This window comes from Rhea pennata, chromosome 3, assembly GCF_028389875.1.
Source record: "Rhea pennata isolate bPtePen1 chromosome 3, bPtePen1.pri, whole genome shotgun sequence".
NCBI lineage: Eukaryota > Metazoa > Chordata > Aves > Rheiformes > Rheidae > Rhea > Rhea pennata.
In genome coordinates, this window is record NC_084665.1 from 119,182,249 (window position 1) to 119,206,269 (window position 24,021).

The following is a 24,021-nucleotide window of genomic DNA, read 5'->3' on the forward strand; positions in this document are numbered from 1 at the left end:
TAGGACTCCCCTACACAACTGAGCAGCCTCTACTTCTATTTCTTTTTTAAACTAAAGATATGTTTAGAATCTCCTAATCCACTCCAAATATGGATATTACAGAAGATCACTGTAAAACTTGGTTCTGGACTTCCTTGCATTAATTTTGTTAAAGTAAAACATTTTTCCAGATTATTTTATGAAAAACAATACTGAGAAAAAATCTTTGTTGGTATGCAGTTTTTCTGATGCCACTATTCACCTCCACTTGGTAACTAAGTGAAAGGTATTATACTTTAACACTGAAGGGCATTTTCCCCCCGCCTTTTCCATATACTAAGCTGCCTTGCAATAATCTCCACTTGGAGGAAATTTCCCTCAACATTTACTTCCTGTGGGGCATTTTACTTTAAAGATACTGTTACAATACATAACATTCCCCCCAATTTCTATCCATCTGCAAGATGCATAAGATTGTAAATATGCTCCACTGATCCTATTTCAAAAAAATTAATAAGCAATTCAGTGCTTTAACTTGTGGATTAATAGTCAACATTTTCAGAAAAGATTACTTCCCTTACTAACACCTGACCTGCAATACAGGAAAACCAACTCTGGGTATTTAAAAATGGTGAGAGCAGGAAATAATGTTATGAAAAAAATTTCTAGTGTAAACCAGAAACATGAAGGCAACATACTGTTTGATGTTTTTTTAAAAAAACTAACAACAAGTTGATAAAATTTGGGAGCATCTGTAGCAATAATTTAAGGCCCCAAGCCTGTATAGAATTGGTTATGCTTAACTGTATCTCAAGACTAAACCTACAGAAATAAACAAGGACAATTCCTTGGTATTAAGTCTGTCCAGGGTCACAGCCTGTCCTTAAAAAAAAAAAAAAAATATGGAAGAAAAACTACAATATTAGATATTTAGTTTGTCACAAATTATTTCTTTTTTTTTTTTTAACATCTTTTAAGTTTTCCTGATATGGAAAGTACAAAAACATATGCATATATCAAAAGTAATCAATGGTTTTAACACAAAATGCCCCCCAAAAGTACACTTATAAAAAAAAATAAATCAAAGTCTGAGGGCAAAGTAAAGTGCTCAGTATGGAAAAATATTTTGGAGATATTTATTACTACAGGGTATTCTTTATAGATTTGTCTTTTATGCAAAGGCCAAGTGAATTTAAAAAGCCTTTTATTCAAGTATACAGGAGAAAGAATCATCTGTTATCATATTCTTTTTGAAAATACATATGTCTATAATGTGTCTGGATACAGATACATTTTTCTGCTTAGCATACCAGTTTCTCAGAATTTCCTCACTATATTAGCAACCTACCTGATGAGCCAAATCCACCAAGTGCAGAGCCGATAGCTGCTCCTAGAGAGCTGCTACTTCCAAAGCCAAGAGATGTGCTTCCTGGTTGGCCAGGACCATGTGAAAAAAGGGAACTGCTCTGGGAGTTATTGGTCAAAGAGTTACTGCCGTAAAATGAATTGGACTGTAGGCTATTATTTGTTTGCTGCTGCTGTTGTTGTGGCTGGGCACCAAGTGGCCGAAACAGACCGTTCGTGGCTCCCGCGAGATTGTTTGCTGTTCCTCCAGCTGAAGCAGCTGCAGCTGTAAAACACGTTTTCAATCATCATAATCACTCTCAAATATTTCTGACTGAAAATGGGCTATTCAGATCTAAATCTTATTTTCATGAATCCCTCTTAAACAAGTAGAAACGCACATATTAAAATACTAAGAGACTTTGTAATACTACATAGTCTTAATTATCCAAGGAAAAAAAACAGAGACAACATATGTTGTAGGCTAATCAAGGCTATAGAATAGTTTACACTGAAAATTCCCTCAATTGCATAAACTAAGTTTTCCAAACTGCTTAATACCAGATCCCATAACTAAAAAAAGGGAGGAGCTATAAGTTTTTTTTTTATATAGCTATTTCTCCACTTCTGTTATCTACTCTGTATTTCTCTCCTTGCCATACTTTTCATGACAAAATAATTTAATGAGAAAAGCATAGCAAAACTTCAGAGCACTCCATCTTCTGCCAGACAAAGCAACAAAATGCTGCTTCCTAAATGACACCGTTTGGGGGACTAATGGGAAGTGCAGGTATATGCAGGGGGAGAGAAAAGAGGAAAATGCTAATATGTGACAAGCAACAGCTTTTGCTGAAACACATCTTTATGTATATGGAGGGGGAGCACAGTAAATCTGAATTAAAGGAAAACTGCATCTTTGAAAAACAACAGCGTCACTCAGAAGAAAGAAGGCAAGAGAATAAGGAAGTAGTATGGTATATCCTTTAAAAATGGAAATCTTCACAGGACGAGCAAAAAAATCAGTATGAATAATAAATTAATCTACTAAGATTAGTGTTAAGGACTATATAGAAGTGAAAAACTCTCCAAGAAAGATAAAATACTTACCTGCTTGTGCTGCTGCAGAACTGATTATAACAGGAGTGGAGGCCACCAATCTGACTGGTGCTCCAAGGCCAGTTCTTGCTCCAGGGCCTACTACTAAGGCACCAGTCTGATCATAATAGGCAGTGGGAGCTAGTACTTGATAGCCTACGGAACACAAAATACAAGAGTTAGTAGAATAAATAATCTTAAGTAGTAAGCATTTCTTCTCTTCTTGAAATATTATGACAATGAGCTACAAGGCAAAAAAAAGTTTCTGCTATAGTGCCTTAGAATGTCACCTGGACATCAAAAGGGAAAAAAAAATCTTAAAATAGCACCACAAAGTCTGATTTAGGAATGCTCCAGTTGGGGGGGGAGGGGAAGTATACATACATACATACATACAAGAAAATTCAACTTCAGACTTACAAGTTAAAGCAAATTTCCAATATCAAAATTTAAAAAGTAACAGAACACCACAATTGGTCATATCTGGATTATCAAATCAGCTTCATCCATTAATTTAAAATATTTTACATTTATTCTCTTGTGTTCCTTTGTATGAAATAAGTGTTGAAATCTATATAATTAAATGCATTAAATGCGATGTTTGGCTATTCCACATATTCTCTGGCTAAATTGCATTTAAAACCAGTCACAGTTTAATACATTAAGAAAGAAGTGCTGTGTGTCTACTTGGGAATACTTGGACCAGAACAAAAATGATCAAGTCCCAGTCAGTTTCACAGAAAATACTGTAATCCAAGTATAGCTTCAATCAATTTTGACAATTAAGTATTAGAACTGTGGCGGGGGGGGAAGGTGGGGAAGAGGAAGAAGAATTGAAAAAGGAAGAAAAGCAAGCAGAGGGAAGGAAAATAGGCCACAAGACATGAATGAACAAGTTACAGAAAGAGCAAAATAAATGTATTTATATAGGAAAAGGGCTAAAGAAGTAATTGTAAGACTTTATAATGACATGGAAGAATCAGAATATTTAGAGGAGAAGAGCTGGAATCTATGAATGGAAAAGCAGCTCCCTTCCTAAGAAAGGGAGCTGACAATAATAAGATAAAAAACTATAATGTTTAGGTTGACTATTGCTAGACTAATAGCACAATTTCAATGTTCCTCCCATGTTCTAATATGGAATAATGCTATTCAAAAAAAAAAAAAAAAAGCCAAAGTTGCAAAAAAAAAAAAAAAAAAAAAAAAAAAAAAAAAACTATTTTAGCAAACATAAGAATCAAATTTTGCATCAGTTTCCATGTATGTTCATCACTAGGTCCACTAGAAAACAAAACTGTTCCAGTTCTCTTTGATCTGGATATAAATCTAGACACAAAAGCAATGTGCTGTAATTTCAGGTGAGTACCTTAATCATCAGGTTCCCAAGTCATTCTCTGCTTTTTAATTTCTACTACAAGCTGTGAAATCTCTTCTGCCCAGGTAACTTGCTTCAAAAATGAAGCTGGTAGAACCAGCAGCCTACAGCCTGGTGGGTATGGTACTCTGCAATGCAGCTGGAGATGCAGGCCAAAATTCTCACAGTAAGAAAAAACAGAAGATATGAAGGAGGAGACTAAGATATGAACCAAACAGGAGAGGAACGATGGAAATCTAGAACCTTCTGTTTAATTCCAGGTTCTGGAGATGAATGGATTTGTCCTGGTTATGACAACTTGTCATTACTATAATTTCCAATCTAGTCTCACCACTCACTATTTATTTTGCATCTACCTTCTCCTTCCCAACATCGCCACAAGAGTCTTTCTATAAAAAGTTCATCTAAAGGTTTGGCTAGTTAGAACAATCAGAAAAGGGTCTTATGACAAAATTGATTAAGAAACCTTCGCTATAGGTGGCACTGCCAGTTCCACCTATAAATTGTGCTGTGCTGCTCCACTACCTTCACCACTAAGACTGCTACTTTCACAAGCTAGGAAAAGGTGAGGCTGACTGCTCTCTGCTTTACTGAAGTTCTGTAAAGAATACAGAATACAGTATTAGAAGATAATGTGATACAGTAGGAAAACTCTTTAAAATACCACATACATTAGCAATGTTTAATTACTAGTACCTGTATCATCTCTAATGTTACTCATAGCTCATCCAAATGACAACATCTTGGTGATCTTTTCATTTGTTACTGTTATATTATAACAAACCACTTTCTCAGAACTGAGAAGTGTTTAATACTTACCAGTAATTGCTCTGTCCAACTACCTTCTTCAGGTATTCAAACACATGGATAATGCTATAGCTATATATGAACATGTATTTGCACCCTTGTGCTCACCTGAAACTAATACACAACATTTTATATAAAATTCAGGCCCATGTAACGTAAACAGGCCTATTTTTCAATGCCAAATACTGGGGAAAAAAATCAAAAAGAATTTACACAGCACTGCAATAAATTTACTGGGATTAGCATTAATTGGAAAGCTAAGATTAATGTATTAAATTATTAAAATTGAATAGTGTGATTCAGGAGTCAAAAACAGAAGCGATTTGCACTTGCCCTCTGGATTACAAAACGTCAAATTCTGTTGCGATAATCTGAGATACTATGCTCAAACTGGCAGTTTAAGATAAGTAATAGTAAAAAAGGAAAGATGGAAGATTGAAAATTGAATACAGTTTTCAAATCTATATGCAGAGGGAAATAGGCAGGTCTTGGAATGTTGAGAGGGAAGTAGCAGCAAGTTTTCTATATAGGGAGGCACTTCACAGACTCGGAGATTATGTTCCTGAGTGGAGACAGAGGGATCAGGATGGTAGTGTTAAAAGCAGCAGAGGTCTGGTAATAACCACCTAGGTTATTAGTATCAAGATATCATCAGTTACAGAAGGCCCAAGTAAGGTATAAAAACTGAGTGCTTGCATATTCCTGATCTTATTCTGAAAAGGAAATAGCAGATTAACAGTTTTCTACTGAAACTACTAAACAAAACTGATGTTGGGCTACTTGCTAAATTTCTGAGACCTGGTTAAGTACATCTGGAACATCGAGGTATAAAAATCATTGAAATAGAATTTTTGGTGTCACAGAGACCATTTCCAATTAGATTAAATAATTGAAGAGCAGTCCTCAGAGCAAAATTTAAGTTTTCTGCTTTTCCTTTCTTCATATGATGTCCTAGAAAATTCTGCTTCCTCCCACCTCAGAAAAAGGAAACAGAAGGACAAAAGTTGGAAAATAACATCTATTATCAAAAATACTATAGTGACTTGCCAGATGATCTTCCCCCTAATTCCCACTCTCCTCCTGTGCCTATTCAATTTCTTGCTCAAATTAACCCCATCAAACCTCATTTAAGTGCCTTCACATTCAAGCTTACTGTCGTCTTCCCACTGAGAATAAGAAATAAAGCATACTCTTTGCTTCCTAATCATATCCTAATCATTTTTTTCCCTAAAACTCAGTTACTCTATCTACATTTACTGTCTCAAGATCAGTGAGGAATACAAAAATAAACAATCTGGTTTACCAGCACCGTGCTTGCTGAAACTATTTCCCAATGTCTCCAAAAACCACACTTTGAAAATTTTCTGGATTCTTTTCACACAAACCTTCAATACTCTTCGAGAATAGGAGAAGGAAAAGAATTCTGTTCTCTTGGCTCTTACAGACCATTATTAATGCTCTTTTAATCCATACAGTAATTTCTTCAGTATCTTTCACTGGATATTTCACACTTTTCTCATTTTTACACGGAGTAACACAGAGCTCTGTCAGATCTCTACTCCCTTCCCTCTACGCAACTTCCCTAGATAATGACAGTTTTAAGCCAAACATGTCAGTTTGTCATGTCTATTAAATTTAACAACTGTGACAGTTCTTACTGCCTACTATTCAATCATTATGCCCCTAACACCATCATCCTGACACCTCTCCCAAAACCTGTAAGTCTCTGAAGTTCCCTCTCCCTATATAGAAAATATAGGGATTCTTCCTTCTCAGCATTCCCAAGATGCAACTTTTTTCCTCTGTACACAAATTTGAAAATTGCATTCAGTTCTCAAACCTTCATCTTTCCTTAACTGCTGCAACGTTCTCTTCAGTCTCCCAAGCTCACTGAAAATCAAACTGCCGTAACTTTTCGTTCTGACCGTAACATAAATGGCTTTATCTTTGCACCTGTCCTTTCACAGATCAGATTCAGGACTTCTTGTTCTAGCAGTGTATCATTTCTACTCACTATTACCACTGTAAATTTGCCAATACTATAACTCACTGTGTACGTCTGCCCCAATTAAGTTTAATTTCTATTTCATATTACCTAGAGGCACAGAATGCACAATCCAATACAATCTCACACTTCAAATTCCTCTAGATAATAATAAAAACCACACAGCAATAATAGAGACTGTCGATTCTTATGTTTTATACATTCAATTCAGACAATTCAATATACATGTCCACCTGCATGCTAGCTGCATCACTGTACTTAATGCTACCACTATATTTGTGTGAATTTAATACAACTAAGCTGCATCTGAGATAGCAAATACACTCAATGAAGCCTCCAGAGCAATTCAGCTGACCAACCATTGGGCACCTGTTTTAGGGTAAGCTCAGCGGCTCTTTAGTCTCTGTACAGCGATGGCACTTGCTGTATCTCCCCTGGGCATAATGGCTCCTTAGACAATTGAGGTTGTATCTGCATGTAGGAATCCACATATGTCAATTTGGAGGATGCAACCGAGTCCAGCCCTTGCCTGTGATGAGGGTGGCTTTATTGGTAGAAGTGAATGTGTACTGATCATATGAAATTGGGAATATTCTCTGACTTTGCCTGGCACATCCAATCAGAAACCATCCAATTCTCTAAGAATTCCTGAAACGGAAGGACTTGCTATATTAGAAGGATTGGATAAGAACATAACTACATAACTCAAATGCAAAATCACTCTTGATGATTTTAAAGAAGAGTCAGAGCTTTCCTGCAAATAGATTTACTCCAAAAATTACCAAAAAAAGTAACTGGACTATTTCTCTTTGCATTTAATGAGTTATGGCCTCATTAAGTGCTACAAAACCCCCATGTTCCTAATACAAAAATTCCTAAAGTAAAAATATCCCACAGTTGAGATTCATTAATTTCATTCAACATGAAGGCTGTTGTAGGGGGAAAAAAAAACACTCGGCTGAAACATACATTTAAAAGAAAACATTACGGAATAGGCGAATAATTTACTCATTTGTTAGTTTGCACTGAAGCCAAACTACAAATCTCTCTCCAAAACAGAACACTCAGAAGTTTGAAACTCAATCTGAACCTACATCTTGCCTTGCAAAACATCCACTTTTCTTCCTTTAAGATTAATTTTAGCTTGAAATTAGTACTTAATAAATTTAGAACAGATTCTCACAGAAGCCAAAATGGCACTGGCTCACTAACTCGCAGGGTCAGTTTTTTCAAATAAAGTGCATGCAAAGTGTTCATCTCACATTTCAAAAAGTGCAGCTAAGTAATGGTCCACAAATTAGGTGTCACTGCATGTACAGTCCTAGCTCAAAGTTCTGGATTTGTGTTTTTGAAGGTATCCACAGACATACAGAATTATCCACAAGCAATTCTGCAGGACCTCACTAACATATACTTGCCAGGATAAGCTTCTGCCTGAAAACAGAGATTAAAACTTTGTTATAGCTCTCCCTGTTTTTGTCACTAGTTATGGAGTATCCCTGCCAGACAATTTAAAGACAGACTATACTATTTTATGCCCCAGGCAGAGACACAGGCTTGTTACAAGACACAATCAACTCCACACTCTTCAAACTCCATGTCCAAATCAAGAACTGATGGGTAGCTCTAAACAGAACAAAAAGTACAGCAGAACACAGCTCACCTTTTGAGGCTTTTGCAAAGATGCCTACAGCATCTTTGATATGCCTCAGTGCTTGCAGGCCTTCTCTGCTACTTTGGTAAGGTGCAGAGAAATCACTTGTAAAGAAATAAAAATTGTGATCATAAATCAGACAGGAAAAGCACAAGAACCAGCCTGTTCTGTAGCCAGAGGTGTAAAATCTGATTGCATGAGGTGAAATGCAGAACATAGTCTTGGAGCATCTAGTACCAAACCACCTCTGATTTCTATAGGTAGAGAGGCATTTTCAAAGCAATGCTGATGGAGGAGAGAATCTGTACAAGACAAACCCATTTGCAGCTACCATCAACTTTACCTTAATTATGTTAAAATTAGAGAGGCAAAATTTAACACTCACACTGAGGAGGGGCCAAGAAGCATGCTTACGCTGTTCTTGTTCAAGTGTACCAAATACTTAGAAATGATGCTAAACTCCTACTGAACACATTGTGCACTTATACAGATACTGAGATTCAGAATAACATTTTAAGAACTATCCATTCCCTAGAGAAGTTAGAAGCCCTATGCACTAAAAGAATCTTGGGCTCCAAGCTCTGAGTACTTTTATGTAAAAGCTCATCGTGATCTTCAGTAATTAAGCAATAATTTCCTTTTAAATGTCCTAATTTTGTGTTTTGAATTCTAGATTTAATGATATCATTAAATGCCAAGACAAAATACTTTAGAAAGATAAATTAATACTTTAAGTTGTCTAAATTGTTACTCTGATGCAACAGAAAATGTTTTAAGATAGTAGGTGATTGCTTTGTTATGTATGAAGTTATCTGTATCTGTAAGGGATATTGCAGATATTTTACATTTGTAACAACAAAGAAAATACTACAAATCAAGCCCAAGAAATTATTCTAGCCTTCTTGAAGAACCTCATGCCAGTATTTTAACCCAACTGAACAACTTAAACTCTACAGAACTTTACAGACTAAGCAGTCCACCATGAACAAAGCAGGATTTTGATAGCAAACTTGGTAGCTATCTGATAAAAATCACTTTTAAGAGAGATCGGTGTTAATTCTTGTAATCCAATGATAACATACCTGGCATGCCTGTAGCAAGACCCTGACCAAAAGCCAAAGCTGGATTTGCTGCTGCAGCTGCTGCAAGTGACTCTGCCTGTTGCCCTTGCTGACTCTGATTGGGAGTAAGCGGGCGCTGAGTTGCTCCAGCACGTAAAACCTACAAAAGATCAATGTGACACTCTTATCACAAGGTGAGAAAAAAAAATCCACTATTTGCTACAAAAGGTCTAGAACAATCGCTTTTTACATACTTGATGTCATTTCACTCTAAATTTAATTTCGCAAACACATTTTTCTTACTGGTTTCAAAGATACATACATATAAAAAGTAACAAAAAAACTAGCTTGCTAGCAAATGTGACAATAAAATACCTGCCCTACTCTGGACAACAACTCTCATGTATGTTTCCTCAATGCCAATGAGTATAAAATAATGAAAAAAATCTGCAAAAATGAATTTAAAAATACATCATCCAGATTAACACTTGTTCTTCCCTGACAAATGTTTTGTTTATACCTCTCTTCAGCCAGTTGAACTGAAGCCCGAATGCTTCACAACTTGTAATAACTTATCTAAACAACTGATACTACATTGCCAAAAAATGCTGTAAAAATTCATCCACTAAGCTCTAAAAAGTCACCTAACACTCCAACACCAGGGAACGCAAGTTTATTTTATGTTCTGATAGGAAATCTTCGGGAATTATTTGGCTTGAAGAGCAATATAAATCTTACCAAATTAAAGGATTTATATAAACGAAGGTCTGAAAAAATAGGAAAATTTACATTTACAAATGTACAAATTTCTACAAAATATAATTTTATATGTGATACTTTTTAATCAATTGGATATAAATTTGAAAGCAAAAAATGCACAGAAAAAAGGATACACATTCAGTTATCAGAACAATTCACCGAAACAAAATCAGTAGGAGGGAAGCTCCCAGTATAACAGTAAAATGGCAATGGAGTGACTCTGGAACTTCTTCATGGTAACCTAAGATCACTTCCTATATGTTGAAGTCATTAAAATAGCACTGAATTAAATATATGTCTAGTGAAAAACATTCAAAAATGTTTCTTTGAGGATCTGCCCAATGTTAGATTATTTTAAGATCTAGGTTTTTCCTTTGGGAAAAAGGCCATCCAATTATACTGTAATATCATAGTGGTTCAAAAATTGCATCTAGAGTAACAACAGGTAAGTATTGTCTAAAAAAAAGATCATTTAAGAGAAAATAAAATTTCAACAAGTTCTCTTTATTGCCTACTCTTGATTTGGATGATGTACTACTTGATGTACTATTTTGATACTGTACTACATTATTCTGTTACCGAAAAATTTTTCAAGGCAGTCCTCTCCCATGAAACAACAAATTTACTGACAACAACTTCATATTATTTTGCTACTTTTAAAGACATGGAGAAATGTATAATAGTGCTAAATTATTGCTAAATGCAAGTAATTATTAGAAGTGCAGAAAAACAATTCTCTCATACTTTTAAAGAAAATTCCTCCTGAAATTACTACTCAATCTCTCCCCTACATTAGCTTCTTAGGTTAGTTTCCAGCTTTACATTAACTTTTAAATAACTGTACAGGCAGAATGAGCTAGACAGATTTAAACAAAACACAAAACCAGTTCCTTGAATCTGCTTGCTATGTACTTTTTTTTTTTAAAAAAAAGTTGAGATTGTAAAATAAGCCAGATATACTTACTGTGTAATAAATGAATTTTAAAATATACAATAATTAGTAATTTAATGAAATTGAGAAATAAAAAGAAAATCAATCAGTAAACTCTTTAACATTCACTTTTTACATAATTTAAATGTTGTGTTCCACCAAATATTATATTTTCTAAATGTTAATCTTCTATAGATTGATATATAAAATTTAAAGGTAAGACTTTAAACACACATCTCCTTTATCTGAAGGACGTACCGGTTGCTGTCCCTGTTGTGCCTGTGATGCCGCTTGCTGATTTGCTGTGGTATTTGCTGCTGCAGCTTGCTGCTGAAATAAATTGGCTGGATACACCCCCCATGGAACACCGTAATACTGAGGAGGAACCACAGCAGGACCTAAACCCAGAAAACATTATTCTATTTATTGAAGTTAGTTAAAATAATTGCTTGTATTGTTTATAGTATCACTCACTGATCTATCTTCTGAGCATCAAAATTGATAGTATTAAAAAATACAGAAATTCTTATGCTACTCTAAGAGACAGATAAACACGAATGGGAAAAATTTAAAGCATTCATAAAACCATACTTTCCTTATGTAAAAATAAGTATCTGTGGAGACTCAGGTGATAAAGGAAAACTTATGCAAGTCCTGTCAGTAACCAGAACTCATGTATCATTCAAAGTCAATTTTTATACGTGGAAAAAGATCAGTTCAGAGAAGGAAATGAATAAATAAATAAATAAATCATAGAACGAAGCAAATCCATCCTCCTGGTAGTTAAAATACTGAAGCTTTAGACCACGAATACTCCTCCATCTTGTATACTTCTTCCGCATATAAACAGAACTACTCCTTCTGCCTCCTCTTCCCGCTAGGTCACGCTCTTCAGAACGGGCTTAATCTTGTACATTTATCTCATTCAGTCTATTGATAAAAACAAGCCCTAGAAGGCCAAGTTCTGTATAACATTGTATTGTACACATCATGTACTGTGTATACATAACTTGTCATTATTTCTACTGTCTTTCCTGTGAAACAGTCAACTAGAAATCTAATATTTTTCAAAATATTAAACAAACATGAACACTAAGCTGGGACTTGAATACTCATATATTGCTGTTTTACAGCAATATTTGTTTACTTTATAAAAGATTCTCATGGGTTTGGGGTTTCTCTGTTGCTAGCTTGACTCTTTTTGAAAATAATACATATTCCTAACATCAGACCCAACCTTAATAAGGAAAAACTTTTATAACAGAAGAAAACTGACTGCTGCATGTAAAATACTCATTTTGAATATTTCTTTAAGAATTTTAAGAAGATCAGCACTCCTTTAGGCTTTACAACAAAAAAATTCAAAACTGCAAATATTGGTTTGCCTACAAATACCTCCCTCCTAGAAATATATTTACATCAAGAATAAAGAGAACAAACAGGATGGATTTCAACTTTTTTTCTAATTCTAATTTCTAATTCTAGTCAGTAAAATCATCACGATAGACACTAGAAAATGGATTATTTACCTGCTAGGGTGGCTGCTGCAGCTAATCCAGCTGCAGTATACGGGTCAGTACCTGGAGGAGCAGCACTGATAATGTATGGGTTTGGCACAAAAGCAGCTGGAGCCAAGCCTGCTGAGAATACGCCTGCTATATTAATAAACAGAGTTCAGTTATAGCTAACACACTTAGCAAGCTGTATCACAGTAAAGTCAACCAGATCACAAAGCACATCTATTAAACAAGAAATGTTTATACTTTGGAACTAAGAGCAGACACAGGACTGCAGAAGTTGGTACTTGCCTCTCTTCTCACCAACCCCTTCTTACTGCTCCCAAAGCCTAACAGCTTTGAGTTGCTGGCCTACAGACTCCATGTCCGTTTTTACCATGTATGTACTATCCACCTGTGTGTAGAACCAATTACTCAAAGCGGAGTTTACCTCAGTCAACTATAGCCACCTACATATTGTACAAGTCTTACAACTAAATCCGTATCAGGCATCTAGTGTCTTAAGTGCAAACAGAATGAATCACTTGCTAGAGATACCAATCTGTTCCAGTGACAATCAAAAAAACCCAAGCAGATAGTTTATGTGGCCCTTGCTTAAATAGTCAGTGACCTCAGTGCTGTGAAAACTACATAAACCTGGCTAAAGGGAAACTGGACAGCAATGCTCTATTTCATGACTGAGCTCTGCTAGTTGTCTTTTCTCACTGTGCACCTTTTGGCAAGTTCAGATGCTTGAAAGTGGGATCTTGTAACTTGCTGTTTGAAAGCCAATTAATGCATTTAAGCTATGTTCCTCCTTACAGTAAGGAGTTTCTCACTGAATTTCTATTAACATGTATAGTAGATACTGCATTTCAAAGAGGCAAAATGTAACTGATTAGCTCAATCAACTTTAAAAACAAACGAACCCACCCAAGCCCACAAGGTAAGGGCTGCTTTGCAGTTTGGAAGTCAAAGAAAGCATAAGACAAGACTGAGGTCTCACAGAAATCCCTCTGTCTGCCACACTCCCAGCTCGAAACCTATATTAGTCAGCTATCTAGCACTGAAGAGCTACCTCTCTATCACTTTTAAACCCAAGCTACAGGCTGCCAATCCCTGTCTGAATAGGCCAGATAAAATCTGGCTAAATAAGCTCATAGAGAAACTTAACCTTCATCTTATCATAGAGCACAAGACAGGTCCCTTTTGAGATTCTGGTTTTTATTTCTTTCTGTCATCTTGACAACTTGCTTTCCTCACAGCAAAAGTACACAGATGCACACACCTCAGCAGTCAAGTGCTGAAAATGTCTGAGGGAGAGTCATAAGAGCAGGAATTTTAAAATCTGCTCTAAGGTGCCAGAATTTGAGAAGCTCTCTTCCCTAAATGAGTAATTACTACTGTGCTCCACCCCTTCCAAAAATACATGGCCTCCCTATGCTGGCTCAAGCTCTGGAGAAAACCGATTACACTGTTACTGAAATACAGTCTGTGTTGAGCACCAAGAACTTCATGCACTTAATTCATTCACTGGACTATTTAGAAAGGACAGCAAAAATTCTTGCTAAAAAATAATTCCACCACAGTGCAGGGTATGCCCAGGAATAATGTACTATCTGTTTGAAAGATACTATTAACAAGTAAGAAACAACTCCTTAATGCAAACAATAAAACTGACATAAAATTCTTACTATACAATAGTTTTAACTGGATTATCATAAATATTAAATTGTGCAATATAACAGAATCACATTTGTTATTATTTGTAGATAAAGCTACTGTTTCTACTTTCTATAGCAGAAAAGCTTTGATAGAAGAAACGTCAAACAATATTCTCTCATCAGTAATCGTACATAAGCAAAAGTAATTTCCATTTCTTTGCATACGACAGGTCAAAGTAGGCAAAAAAATTACATAAAACAAAATCTGAAAACATCTGACATTCTCTAAAGATAGAACAGTTTTATGTAGCCATTCTTAGTAGCTTTAAAAAACACCACTAAAAACGTGCCAATTGATCAATACCTATTTGAATTAGAATAGATGACAAAAGTTAGTATGTTACTTTAGTATGACTTCAATTTTGCCATCAATACCTACCACATTTTACAAAATCCTCACCTATGTGTGGCTGCTGAGCTGCAGCCAGTGCGTATTGCTGCTGCTGGGCTGCTGTTAACTGTTGAACAGTCAGAGCATTAGTCCTCTGGAAAAGCTATTAGAAAAAAAGGAAGCATTTAAGTTCTCAAGTCAGTGTTATAATTTACTGGGATTTACTTAGAGAAAGAGATTTTAAAACCAAATTTCTATCTGAAAAAATTACTCACCTGGAAAACTTAAAATAGTGGTATGTAATTTATATATAAATTTATTTGCCTTTGACTAAATCACAGATATTTAACCAAATGAAATATATTAAGAATTATAGGTGTAAGTCAGTGATTATAAAAGAGGAGAAAACACAACTTCAAGGACCAATTAGGGATGTTGTCAAGTCCAGTACTAACCTGCTGTTGAGAATTGTAGTCAAAAAGTCCTACAGTAGCTCCTGAAGAGTCCATTTGTACCTGATTGCCAGGATAATCAAATTGTAGAGAATCAAGACCAACTTGTTCCATGGCATCCAGATTCTGATTTTCTGGGTTTGAAAATTCTTCTACAAGAGGCTTGTGGGTTGCAGGATTGGGAAGTGGACCTAATCCCTCTGTGGTGCTAGGATTGGGACACAAGCGCTCAGCTACTTCTGTTGGGGAAGCTTGTCGACTTCCAGGGGTACGACTGTATAGAAGAAATTCAAGACAGACTCTTACAGCCTTTCAATTAAAAAAAAAAAAAAGTCTACAGAAACAGTATTCCTATTTAAAAAAGACTTCTGAACTCAAGACTTTACAAATGCAAACAAGACAGACTGATTTCAGTAATTCTAACCAACATGCACTGATTGCTCAAGATAAAGGATGTGTTTTGTTTCAGAGTATTTAAAACAAAAATAAACCCCAAAAATTTCAGACCATAGAGACACCATAAGGAAAAAACTCCATCTTTCAGGCTATTCTGAGTGAAATTGAATGAACAGTGGTTACCTTTAACTTTTGTGAAGGCTCTTTATTGCCTTTTGGGAATGACATGAATTATAAAATACATTGAGGAAAAATAGAAAAAAATAGCTAAGCAGATCGCATACAAAAGGAGAGGAAAAGAAACAAAACACTAACTGCAAAAAGACAAACAAAATACAATGAACATCTTTCAAATTCCAAAAGCAAGCAGAAAACTTCTCATATTTCTATCTAAAATGAACTAATCGTCTTTCATATAGTAGTTGACTAAAGTATTTCATGTTCTGCTCAGCTTGTTTAGTAGACATCAGATTTATGCTCAGAAAAAAAAGCGTTCCTAATACAATCCCATCAATTCTCTCTCAGCTTGTCTAAGAATAAAGATAGCCTGCTTTTACAGAGGAAAACCTTTAAGATAGAAGAAATCAACGCGTACCTCTTGCTCTGACAGGTAGGAACACAAATGTACTCAGCTAGAAATCATTTATTATGCTAAAAATCTGAATTATTTTTGATTTTTCAGAATTAAAGGGTCTATACCAGGAGCACATTGCCAGATTAGTGTAGTGCACTATTCATTCTAGGACAAACATAGCTTAAGTACTATCTGTTCTCTTCCTACAGGACTCCAGAGCTGAATTCGCTTTTACTGAATCAAGCATTAAGAACAACGCAGAGAAATCTGCTAGTACATATGTATTTTTATAGTATCAACTCCAAATACAGTACAGTTAGAAAGCAGGCTTCTAGTAAGCTCAGTAAACAATACTGTATGCTTTATTACTTTGAAAGAGTTTCAATGCAAAACAGTGTTTTGAGTTTAGCAAAGAACTAGTTTGCAACAGTCATCTAGGCTATAATCTAAGATGCCTAGCTAGAAACCAAATCTTGTCCAAAAGTATAATTCAGATGTTAAAAATCATTAAACATTCCTCATTTGTCCCCCATAACACACAGTATTCAACAAAATCAAGAACAAAAGGAAAAAGGCAGTTATTTCATTACACGCTTGGGAGGGGAGGAACCCCACACCTGTAAATAAGTACAATAAAATACATGGAGAAGGACAGGACAACTTTTTTCTTAATAGCTATGTTTACCTAATATATATCGCTTCTTATATTGGTGCTGTTCTGTTGCTATAGTTAAAGTTGTGTTAATACTTCAATTATAAACCTCTGTTTGGAGGGAGTTATCACACCACTTCATATGGGCCATTTAAGTTAGATGGCCTTGCTTTTTGAAACACTGATTGACTTTGGATGCTTTTTTGCACTTGTATTAAAGGGAGTAATTACTAAACTTTACGAAAGTACTTTAGCAAGCAACTATTTTAAAATTGAAATTTCCGGTAAAGAAAATTAGGACAAAAAAGTATTCTACATTTTCAACATGCAATACTGAAATTATGGAAATCAACTGCATTTATTTTTAATATTGTAGCATGCATCTGAAAAACTATTTTAAGCTCTGTAATAAGCTTAGTATTATATTCTTGTCAATAACATGTCTCGAAAAATAGACCTTAAGAATCCCTCCTTAGCCATAGGTAATGACATTTGTTTAAAAGGGTAGGAAATACATGTGGGATGCAAACATGCATTTTTGATATACTGGCTCAATCATAAACTAATGAAACCACAACTATTCAGTTATGATCATCACATTAATATGTTTTTATGAGCAACAATGATTTTCTAGTTTTGTAAATTTTTCTATATGACAGTTATAAATGCATCACATTTAAAAATCAGAAAGATCAGTCCTTTAAAAATACTCAATTTAAAATCCAGTTTAGTATTAGGAAAACAGGCTGGCTCTGCACAAGTTCACAGTTCAAAATCAAGTTTGGTCCAAATTCTTTCAAAGAAAACAACCAAACCACAACACCATTCTACACTGTGGATAGATGACAGTTAACTGTGTGAATAGGTAAACAGATCATTTCTTCTTAATCAAGTAACTAGTTTCTACAAAGATTTTTTTGGAGAAATAATTGTGTTAGGGAATACTACCCACTAGCGAAGTTAGAAAGTAGATTAAAATTCAGCAGGACTAATTCCCTATAACAACAGTCCATTGCAAAAGTTAAAGTATTAAAAAGAAGCAGAGAGAAAGGAATTTATAAGTGTGAAGATTTTCATTCCTCTTTTAATTCACCCCATTTTGTAGGTGATTGTTTACTTTGAAGAATTACTAAGATGAATTTATCTCACAAAAGGTAACACACACGCTAATGACATCTTAAGAAACATGTGGCACAGCAGGAAAGGGAGACGTGAGATAAGAAGACTCAATCTGCAGCTGGATGATGTTTAAAGCTGACACACAAACCAGAACTGTAATAATGCCTTAAGAGACATGCTTGTCTTCTTGAGAAACAGTTAAAAGCTTACTTAAAATCTTTGCAATCGGCCTCCATTCCATTTGGCAAACCTCTGCCATTTATTTTAGTAACATCCTCATCATCTCCTTGTTTAAGATCTCTGTTTTTGTCCTCCTCAAATGGAGAAGCCTTGCCTTTCTGATCTCCTTTCTCAGGTCCATCTGTTTCAGCATCTCTAGTGCCCTGAGGAAAAAGAATCTGTTTGATTCTGAATATTGAACAGAACACAATAGGAGCACCACAAGGTGACCTAATTCTACACTATAGTGCACGTAAACAATACAACATTTTATTTTCAAATAAATTGCATTTGGTGGGTAACTTGGTCATCAAGTTTCAACCACATGCAATTAATAACTGCCAAAAGGTGAAAAGGAATGCCAGGATTTATAATGGAAGAGCTAACTCAACCTTAACTATAGCGGTGCTGTTAAAGCAGTAACACCTCAAATTAGATTAATTTTTTTATACAGTTAAAATTTCCAGTACAAAACCCCCTTATTAGAATAACAGAAAGACCTAAAATAAAGGCCATCATACACTTAATTAAATGATTTGCATTCTTTCTCCTACCTTGATTTAATGGTATTAGTTAAGTATTATTTTTAAGACAGCTATTTACTCAAGATTCCCAAACCATTTCCCTCTGATCTCTTCACATTACACCCCTCCAACCAAGGAAGGCAGGCAGATACCAACTACATACTTCCTTAGCTAAGGAGAAAAGATAAGCAATAAAAACGGACAAGTAAAGTAGAAACTATAAGCATGTAAAACAGTAAGGCTGTAGCAGGCAACTATACAAGCTTAACACACTATATTACTTACAAAAGCTCCTTTCCTAAACCGGGAATCCAATTTATCAGCTGGAGAGGAACTTAACACATATTCTACCATGCTCACTCCAAGGCCACCACTTTCTGATCGTGGAGACAATACAGCATTTACTTCACTGTTTCCATGAAAACCCTGTCCAGGCTTTCTCTGTACCATAATAGGTTGGGACATAGAATGGTCTGTCAAAAAAAAATTAAAATTAAAAAAATACATATATACGCATCTATACACACACACACACACACTCTGTTTATTTTACTTTTGAATAAAACTTGTATTTCTTTCACATTACAGAGGCAATATTAAATACCACCAAAATTAAATTAAAACATTCTAATTCCAGTTTCAAGAAGTGTCAGCGGCATGAAACAATCAATTCCAAGTACACATTTTCAGAATTAAAATGAAAGGAAATCCAAGTTTAATACAAAATTTTGTAACACTAATATTTACAACAATATTTTATTTTGAAACAAAATTTTGTGAGCAGAAATGACTCATTCAGTCACTTACGAGGAGTTCCCCATGCAGTCTCTCTCCACTCATCACCAAGGAATATGCCTTTTTGCCCATCTTTTGCTGAATCATCAGGTTCCCAAAACTTTTTGGCAGGTAAAAGCTATTTAAAAAGGAAAATTTGTTTAAAATGTGCATATAAAAATAGCAAAAAAATCAATGTAATTAAAAGGGTAATTATGTTAGAAACACTATTAATCAGCTGCACATAAAGAAGCACATTATAGTTAAGTAATAATTGGAAAAACCCAGAAGTCAAGTTCTGCTACTGAAGCAGAAGCTGCATGAAGCAACTGCTCAAAATGATCCCTACAAGACTGAAATTCTGAAGTTATCAAAAAAGATGTATAATATAGAAGCAGCTAAGAAAGCTAATCAAATTAATCCCAGTATTAAACCAAGCCAATTCTCTCAGAAAAGTTATCATTTCTAAATGTAAAACTGTCTTCTTTATATTTCGACTCAAAAACTTGACTTTAACCAATACTATGATGATAATCAGAAACAGAAGATCACTATGGATATGCTCATTACAAACCAGTGACCTCCACATTTGAGTTCCATGTGCCAAACAATTCATTCAGCTTCATGATTTTCTTGTTACTTTTTTTCCTTTAAAATATTGGTATCAGAATCACTATTTGTACAGTACTTGGGAGCAAAAGGCTTAGCATGATATTATAGAAGTATCACAAAAAAAAACTATAGTCAGCATTCTTACCGTTCTTACTCTTCTACTTTACTATTTTTATTTCTCTAACTTTTAACGTCAACAGCAGTATAACTAGATATGTAACTGAAACATTGTATTCTCAGGTTGGATGTTATGCACTATACAGGACCTATCAACAGAATTTACAATGAAAACAGTAACTTGCAAAAAATACAGAAAAGCTTTGAGGAAAGCACCTTAACCTATTGTACTTGGCAATACGTAACATTTTATTTAAAATTTTAGATTTTGTGCATATAGAAAAAAATGCAATCTGAGAGAATTTTCTGAAGTTTGTAGACAGTAAAAGCATACATTTTTGTCTTCCCGTTAATTGAAATCACAATTAACAGAACTGTTCTCAACTTCATAGCTGCTTTATAATATGAGCCCTGATGAAACCACTAACAAGACTCACAGTCTTTTCAATAGATATTGCTTAATCTTGCATTGAAACAGTTTGTGAAAAGGGCTTAAAGAAAATAAGATTGCCATTAGCAGTCACAACGCTAACAATGAAACAAACCCGCTCGAGGGAGCTCCTCTTTTATAATCCCAGGACTGACAATTCAAGTTTTCCGTTTCCCAAAAGGCTTATCAGGAACAAAATATTTGTAACCAGTTAAGCTACATACTTAAAATTCCTGTGTTTCTTACAGCAAAATTTCTTTACCACAAAAGGATGGGTGAAAACCAACAGTCAAAGCTCAAAAAAACTCCTTAGAGGAGAGTACTATGCTTGTAGCAGCATTACAATATCATGACACATGCTGACAAAGACATCGATCTCTTAATTCACATGTCAGAATCCCCACCAGATGCAAACATATTCAGGAAACACCAGGTCATAAGTTTTCTGTGAATTTAAAAATGGATGTAGCTAGCCGTCAGAATTTAGAAATACATCCATGGAGTCATACAACAACAACTCAACCAAAAAGCAATAGGTTATAAATATGAAATCAAATCTAGACAATCTAGCAATTCTTTCTAGGCTTACATTGTACTGAGTTTGCATTACTACTTATTTTAATTTTACAGGCTAGTGGTAGGAAAAAAGCAAACATTTCATGACATCTATGAAACTTCAGGTTTGAGAAAGGGAAACAGAATGACATTATTTTAAATGTGCTCCAACAAAATTCAGGTGTTTCCAGCAAAGATTAGAGCTACGAAAAATGCAAATGTGAAGGTCAGAGCAAAACAGATGAAGTATCTTTGGTCATAAAGTTAACTGCACTTTCTAGTATGTTTACCTGATACTGGACCGCAATTTTTAAATGCCGTTATCTGACAGATGTTCAGATAATAAGAGCAATAAGCAAATTTAAATAGAATACATCTCAATACTGTTTTTTATTCCAAAACTCATTTGTAGGATTTCTGTCAACAGACTGCTTGCTGCTAGAAAAGTGTAATAATTTTCCCAGGCAAAAGTATAATGAAAACCCCTTTTAAAATTTAGAATTTTAAATCTGCTTAATCTAAAATTCCAAATAGATATATTCAGTTGCCTAAGATAATACACACTCAGGTACACAAGCATCTTTAATAAGATATAACGAATCATCTGGACTTTAAGAGGCTGTAATTAAACTGTATGCAATTTAAGATCAGATAGCTTCATAAGGAAAGGGTTAAGTTTCACACAATCAAGAAGTCCTTCAAACATATGAACAGATTGAATTTGACTAAGTTTGCAGATCTGAATCTCCCAGAAGGCTACCAGGCTGACCTGGATCTTTTTTGACAGCTGACAGGTATGGCATATACCTCTTTTTAAGGGATGATCTACTCTGACTTGCCACACAAATGAATAGCCCTAAGAGTTGTCGAGTATCTTGCAGAACTCAAAAACTTGGAGGAAAAATAAGTATGTTCACAGACAAAAACAATTTATTTGGTTAGTTGTAGTGGACAGAATCAAGATCCCAAGCCTTCAAAAGTTATATAAAACAAACCTGTGATCATCTTGCTTTATCTTTAGTGATACACCTTTTGTTCAGTATTTCCTGTACGTAATCTAATAATTTGTAGTTGAAGAGAAGTGTTACAAAAATACATCCAAACTTGATTCAAAATAATGGAAAAAATTGCCATCTTTCCTACTACACTCTTTCAATAGAAGATCGTTTCTTCCAATAGAACAGTCATTTTCAATATTGGCATCAATTCCTGTTACGTGTCTGCTAGAACAAAGCCTTTTTTAAGTACAGATAATAATTATACTAAAGCTGCCTCTTAATTGGCTCTCCAATAAGCAACTACATAGTCTCGACTACTGGGTCTTAAATTAAGGTGGGTTTTGGGGGAGGGGGGTTATTTTTATTATTATTTTTTTTTTTAATATCAGAAGTCATTGCTATGAAGTTCTGACACCAGAAATGGACACAGTGTTCCTAAAATGAAATTTGTATATGCGTTGAGCCTCCTTTTAAGGTTTCTCTAAGAGTAGGCATTATTAAAAGATTAAGTTTTACATTCTGTTTGGCAATTAATTTTATGTATGCCTGCAGTATGTCAGCATAGAGGTCCCAAAGCCCATTATGCCGGCTTTGATGACAAAGCCAGTAGATGCCTAGAGAAGGAGCAGCAACATTCATCCGCATTTCCTCAGAATATCATCCTGACAGCTCAGATGGACAGTTTAGCTAGATTTCTGTTACATATTATTTCCAGTACTTGTTATGGTATCACAAAAACAAATTCCTTACTATTTTCCTTCACATTACCACATGGCAGAGAAACTAGCTTAAGTAGCTTCAGCTTTAACAATAATGTGAAAAATACGACTTAACAGTCTTTTAATGTCTAGAAATACTGAACCCCAATTACAACAGCAATAGAGACCAAGAAGCATTAGAATTATGAACAAGAAATGAAGTTCAGTTCAGAGAAAAGTTTATCTAGACAGAAATTGAGGAAGGAAACAACCATTCAATAGCTAGAAGTGTATCTCTTGAAATCACCTCCCTTTCAAATCTTTCAAAGTAGGCAGAAGACAGCACCTAAGAATGTACCAGTTCTTTTTCACATGGGTATATATGAGGCTATTTCCTTTAATATTGTGAACGGTTATAAAGTAACCAAAAGGCAGCCATAACTGCCATGGAATCTGTTCCCTAACGTCATTATTGCCTTGCAATACATTAAGAAAATTGAGGAGATCAGCCCAGCTATCTGAACTATCAGATAGCTACCAGCTATCTGACTGTATTAAAATCAAGATGCTTGGAAGACACTGTTAAAACAAAGACAAATCTGTTAAGTGCAGGGCCACAACATGTCATATTCAAGTTCTGATACTATTCTATTGAACTAGAACTCTGCTTTGTTTCCAACATCTTCACAGATCTGCAAAATACCAAGAAAAGACATGAACAAATTATAATCAGTACAGAAACATCTCCTTCTGTCTCAGGTAACCCAAAACCAGAAAATTTGCTCAATTTAATCATCAGGTATTTCTGCCATTCTTCACCTCCACTACTACCAATCCTTCAGAGTACTTTGTGGATAGCAAGAGAACAAACTCCAGACAATCTTACTTATTCACTCTATCACAATGGTGGTACTATGGTAGCACCCTTGCCTTTCAAAATGATTTCTCCCTTATTTCTGGAGAAGTGAGAAACATATCCAGTGTGGCTGCTCATAATGGGGCTAAAGAATGGGGTTACATCTGTTACTGCTATTTCAAATGAGCGATAATTCAATAGAGTCAATATGGGACCTTGGATGAAGCAAAATTTGCTGTCAAGTCAACTGACCGGTTGAATACTTCATGAAAAGTCAGAAAAAAAACATGCGAACAGCTCAAGTAACATGTGCGAGGCTAGATAAGTTCAGCAACAACAACATGACATTTGTTTTTCATCAATAAATTATGCATTCCATAAAGATCACAATCCTATATTTTTTTAAAGAAAATTAAGGTAAAATATTGTTACTGATTTGATTATGAAAAAGCTTTATTTAATGCCCTGCAAAGCAACTGGATCA

The 24,021-nt window shown here is 35.0% G+C and overlaps 1 protein-coding gene across 11 annotated transcripts in view; it reads right to left on the minus strand.

Annotated features, from left to right (window-relative positions):
* PUM2 (pumilio RNA binding family member 2) overlaps positions 1-24,021 on the minus strand; it is a 73,220-nt gene that overhangs the window by 23,324 nt on the left and 25,875 nt on the right. For 9 of the 11 annotated variants that reach the window (XM_062573171.1, XM_062573174.1, XM_062573170.1 and 6 more), the window contains 10 exons: positions 19,305-19,410; positions 18,783-18,970; positions 17,965-18,137; positions 15,017-15,287; positions 14,631-14,724; positions 12,540-12,665; positions 11,269-11,408; positions 9,342-9,480; positions 2,431-2,574; positions 1,328-1,609 (listed from right to left, as the gene is read on the minus strand). In XM_062573171.1, coding sequence (XP_062429155.1) covers positions 1,328-1,609; positions 2,431-2,574; positions 9,342-9,480; positions 11,269-11,408; positions 12,540-12,665; positions 14,631-14,724; positions 15,017-15,287; positions 17,965-18,137; positions 18,783-18,970; positions 19,305-19,410 — 1,663 coding nt within the window. The remainder of the gene's footprint in view (positions 1-1,327; positions 1,610-2,430; positions 2,575-9,341; positions 9,481-11,268; positions 11,409-12,539; positions 12,666-14,630; positions 14,725-15,016; positions 15,288-17,964; positions 18,138-18,782; positions 18,971-19,304; positions 19,411-24,021) is intronic. The other 2 variants (XM_062573168.1, XM_062573166.1) reach the window with 1 other exon arrangement.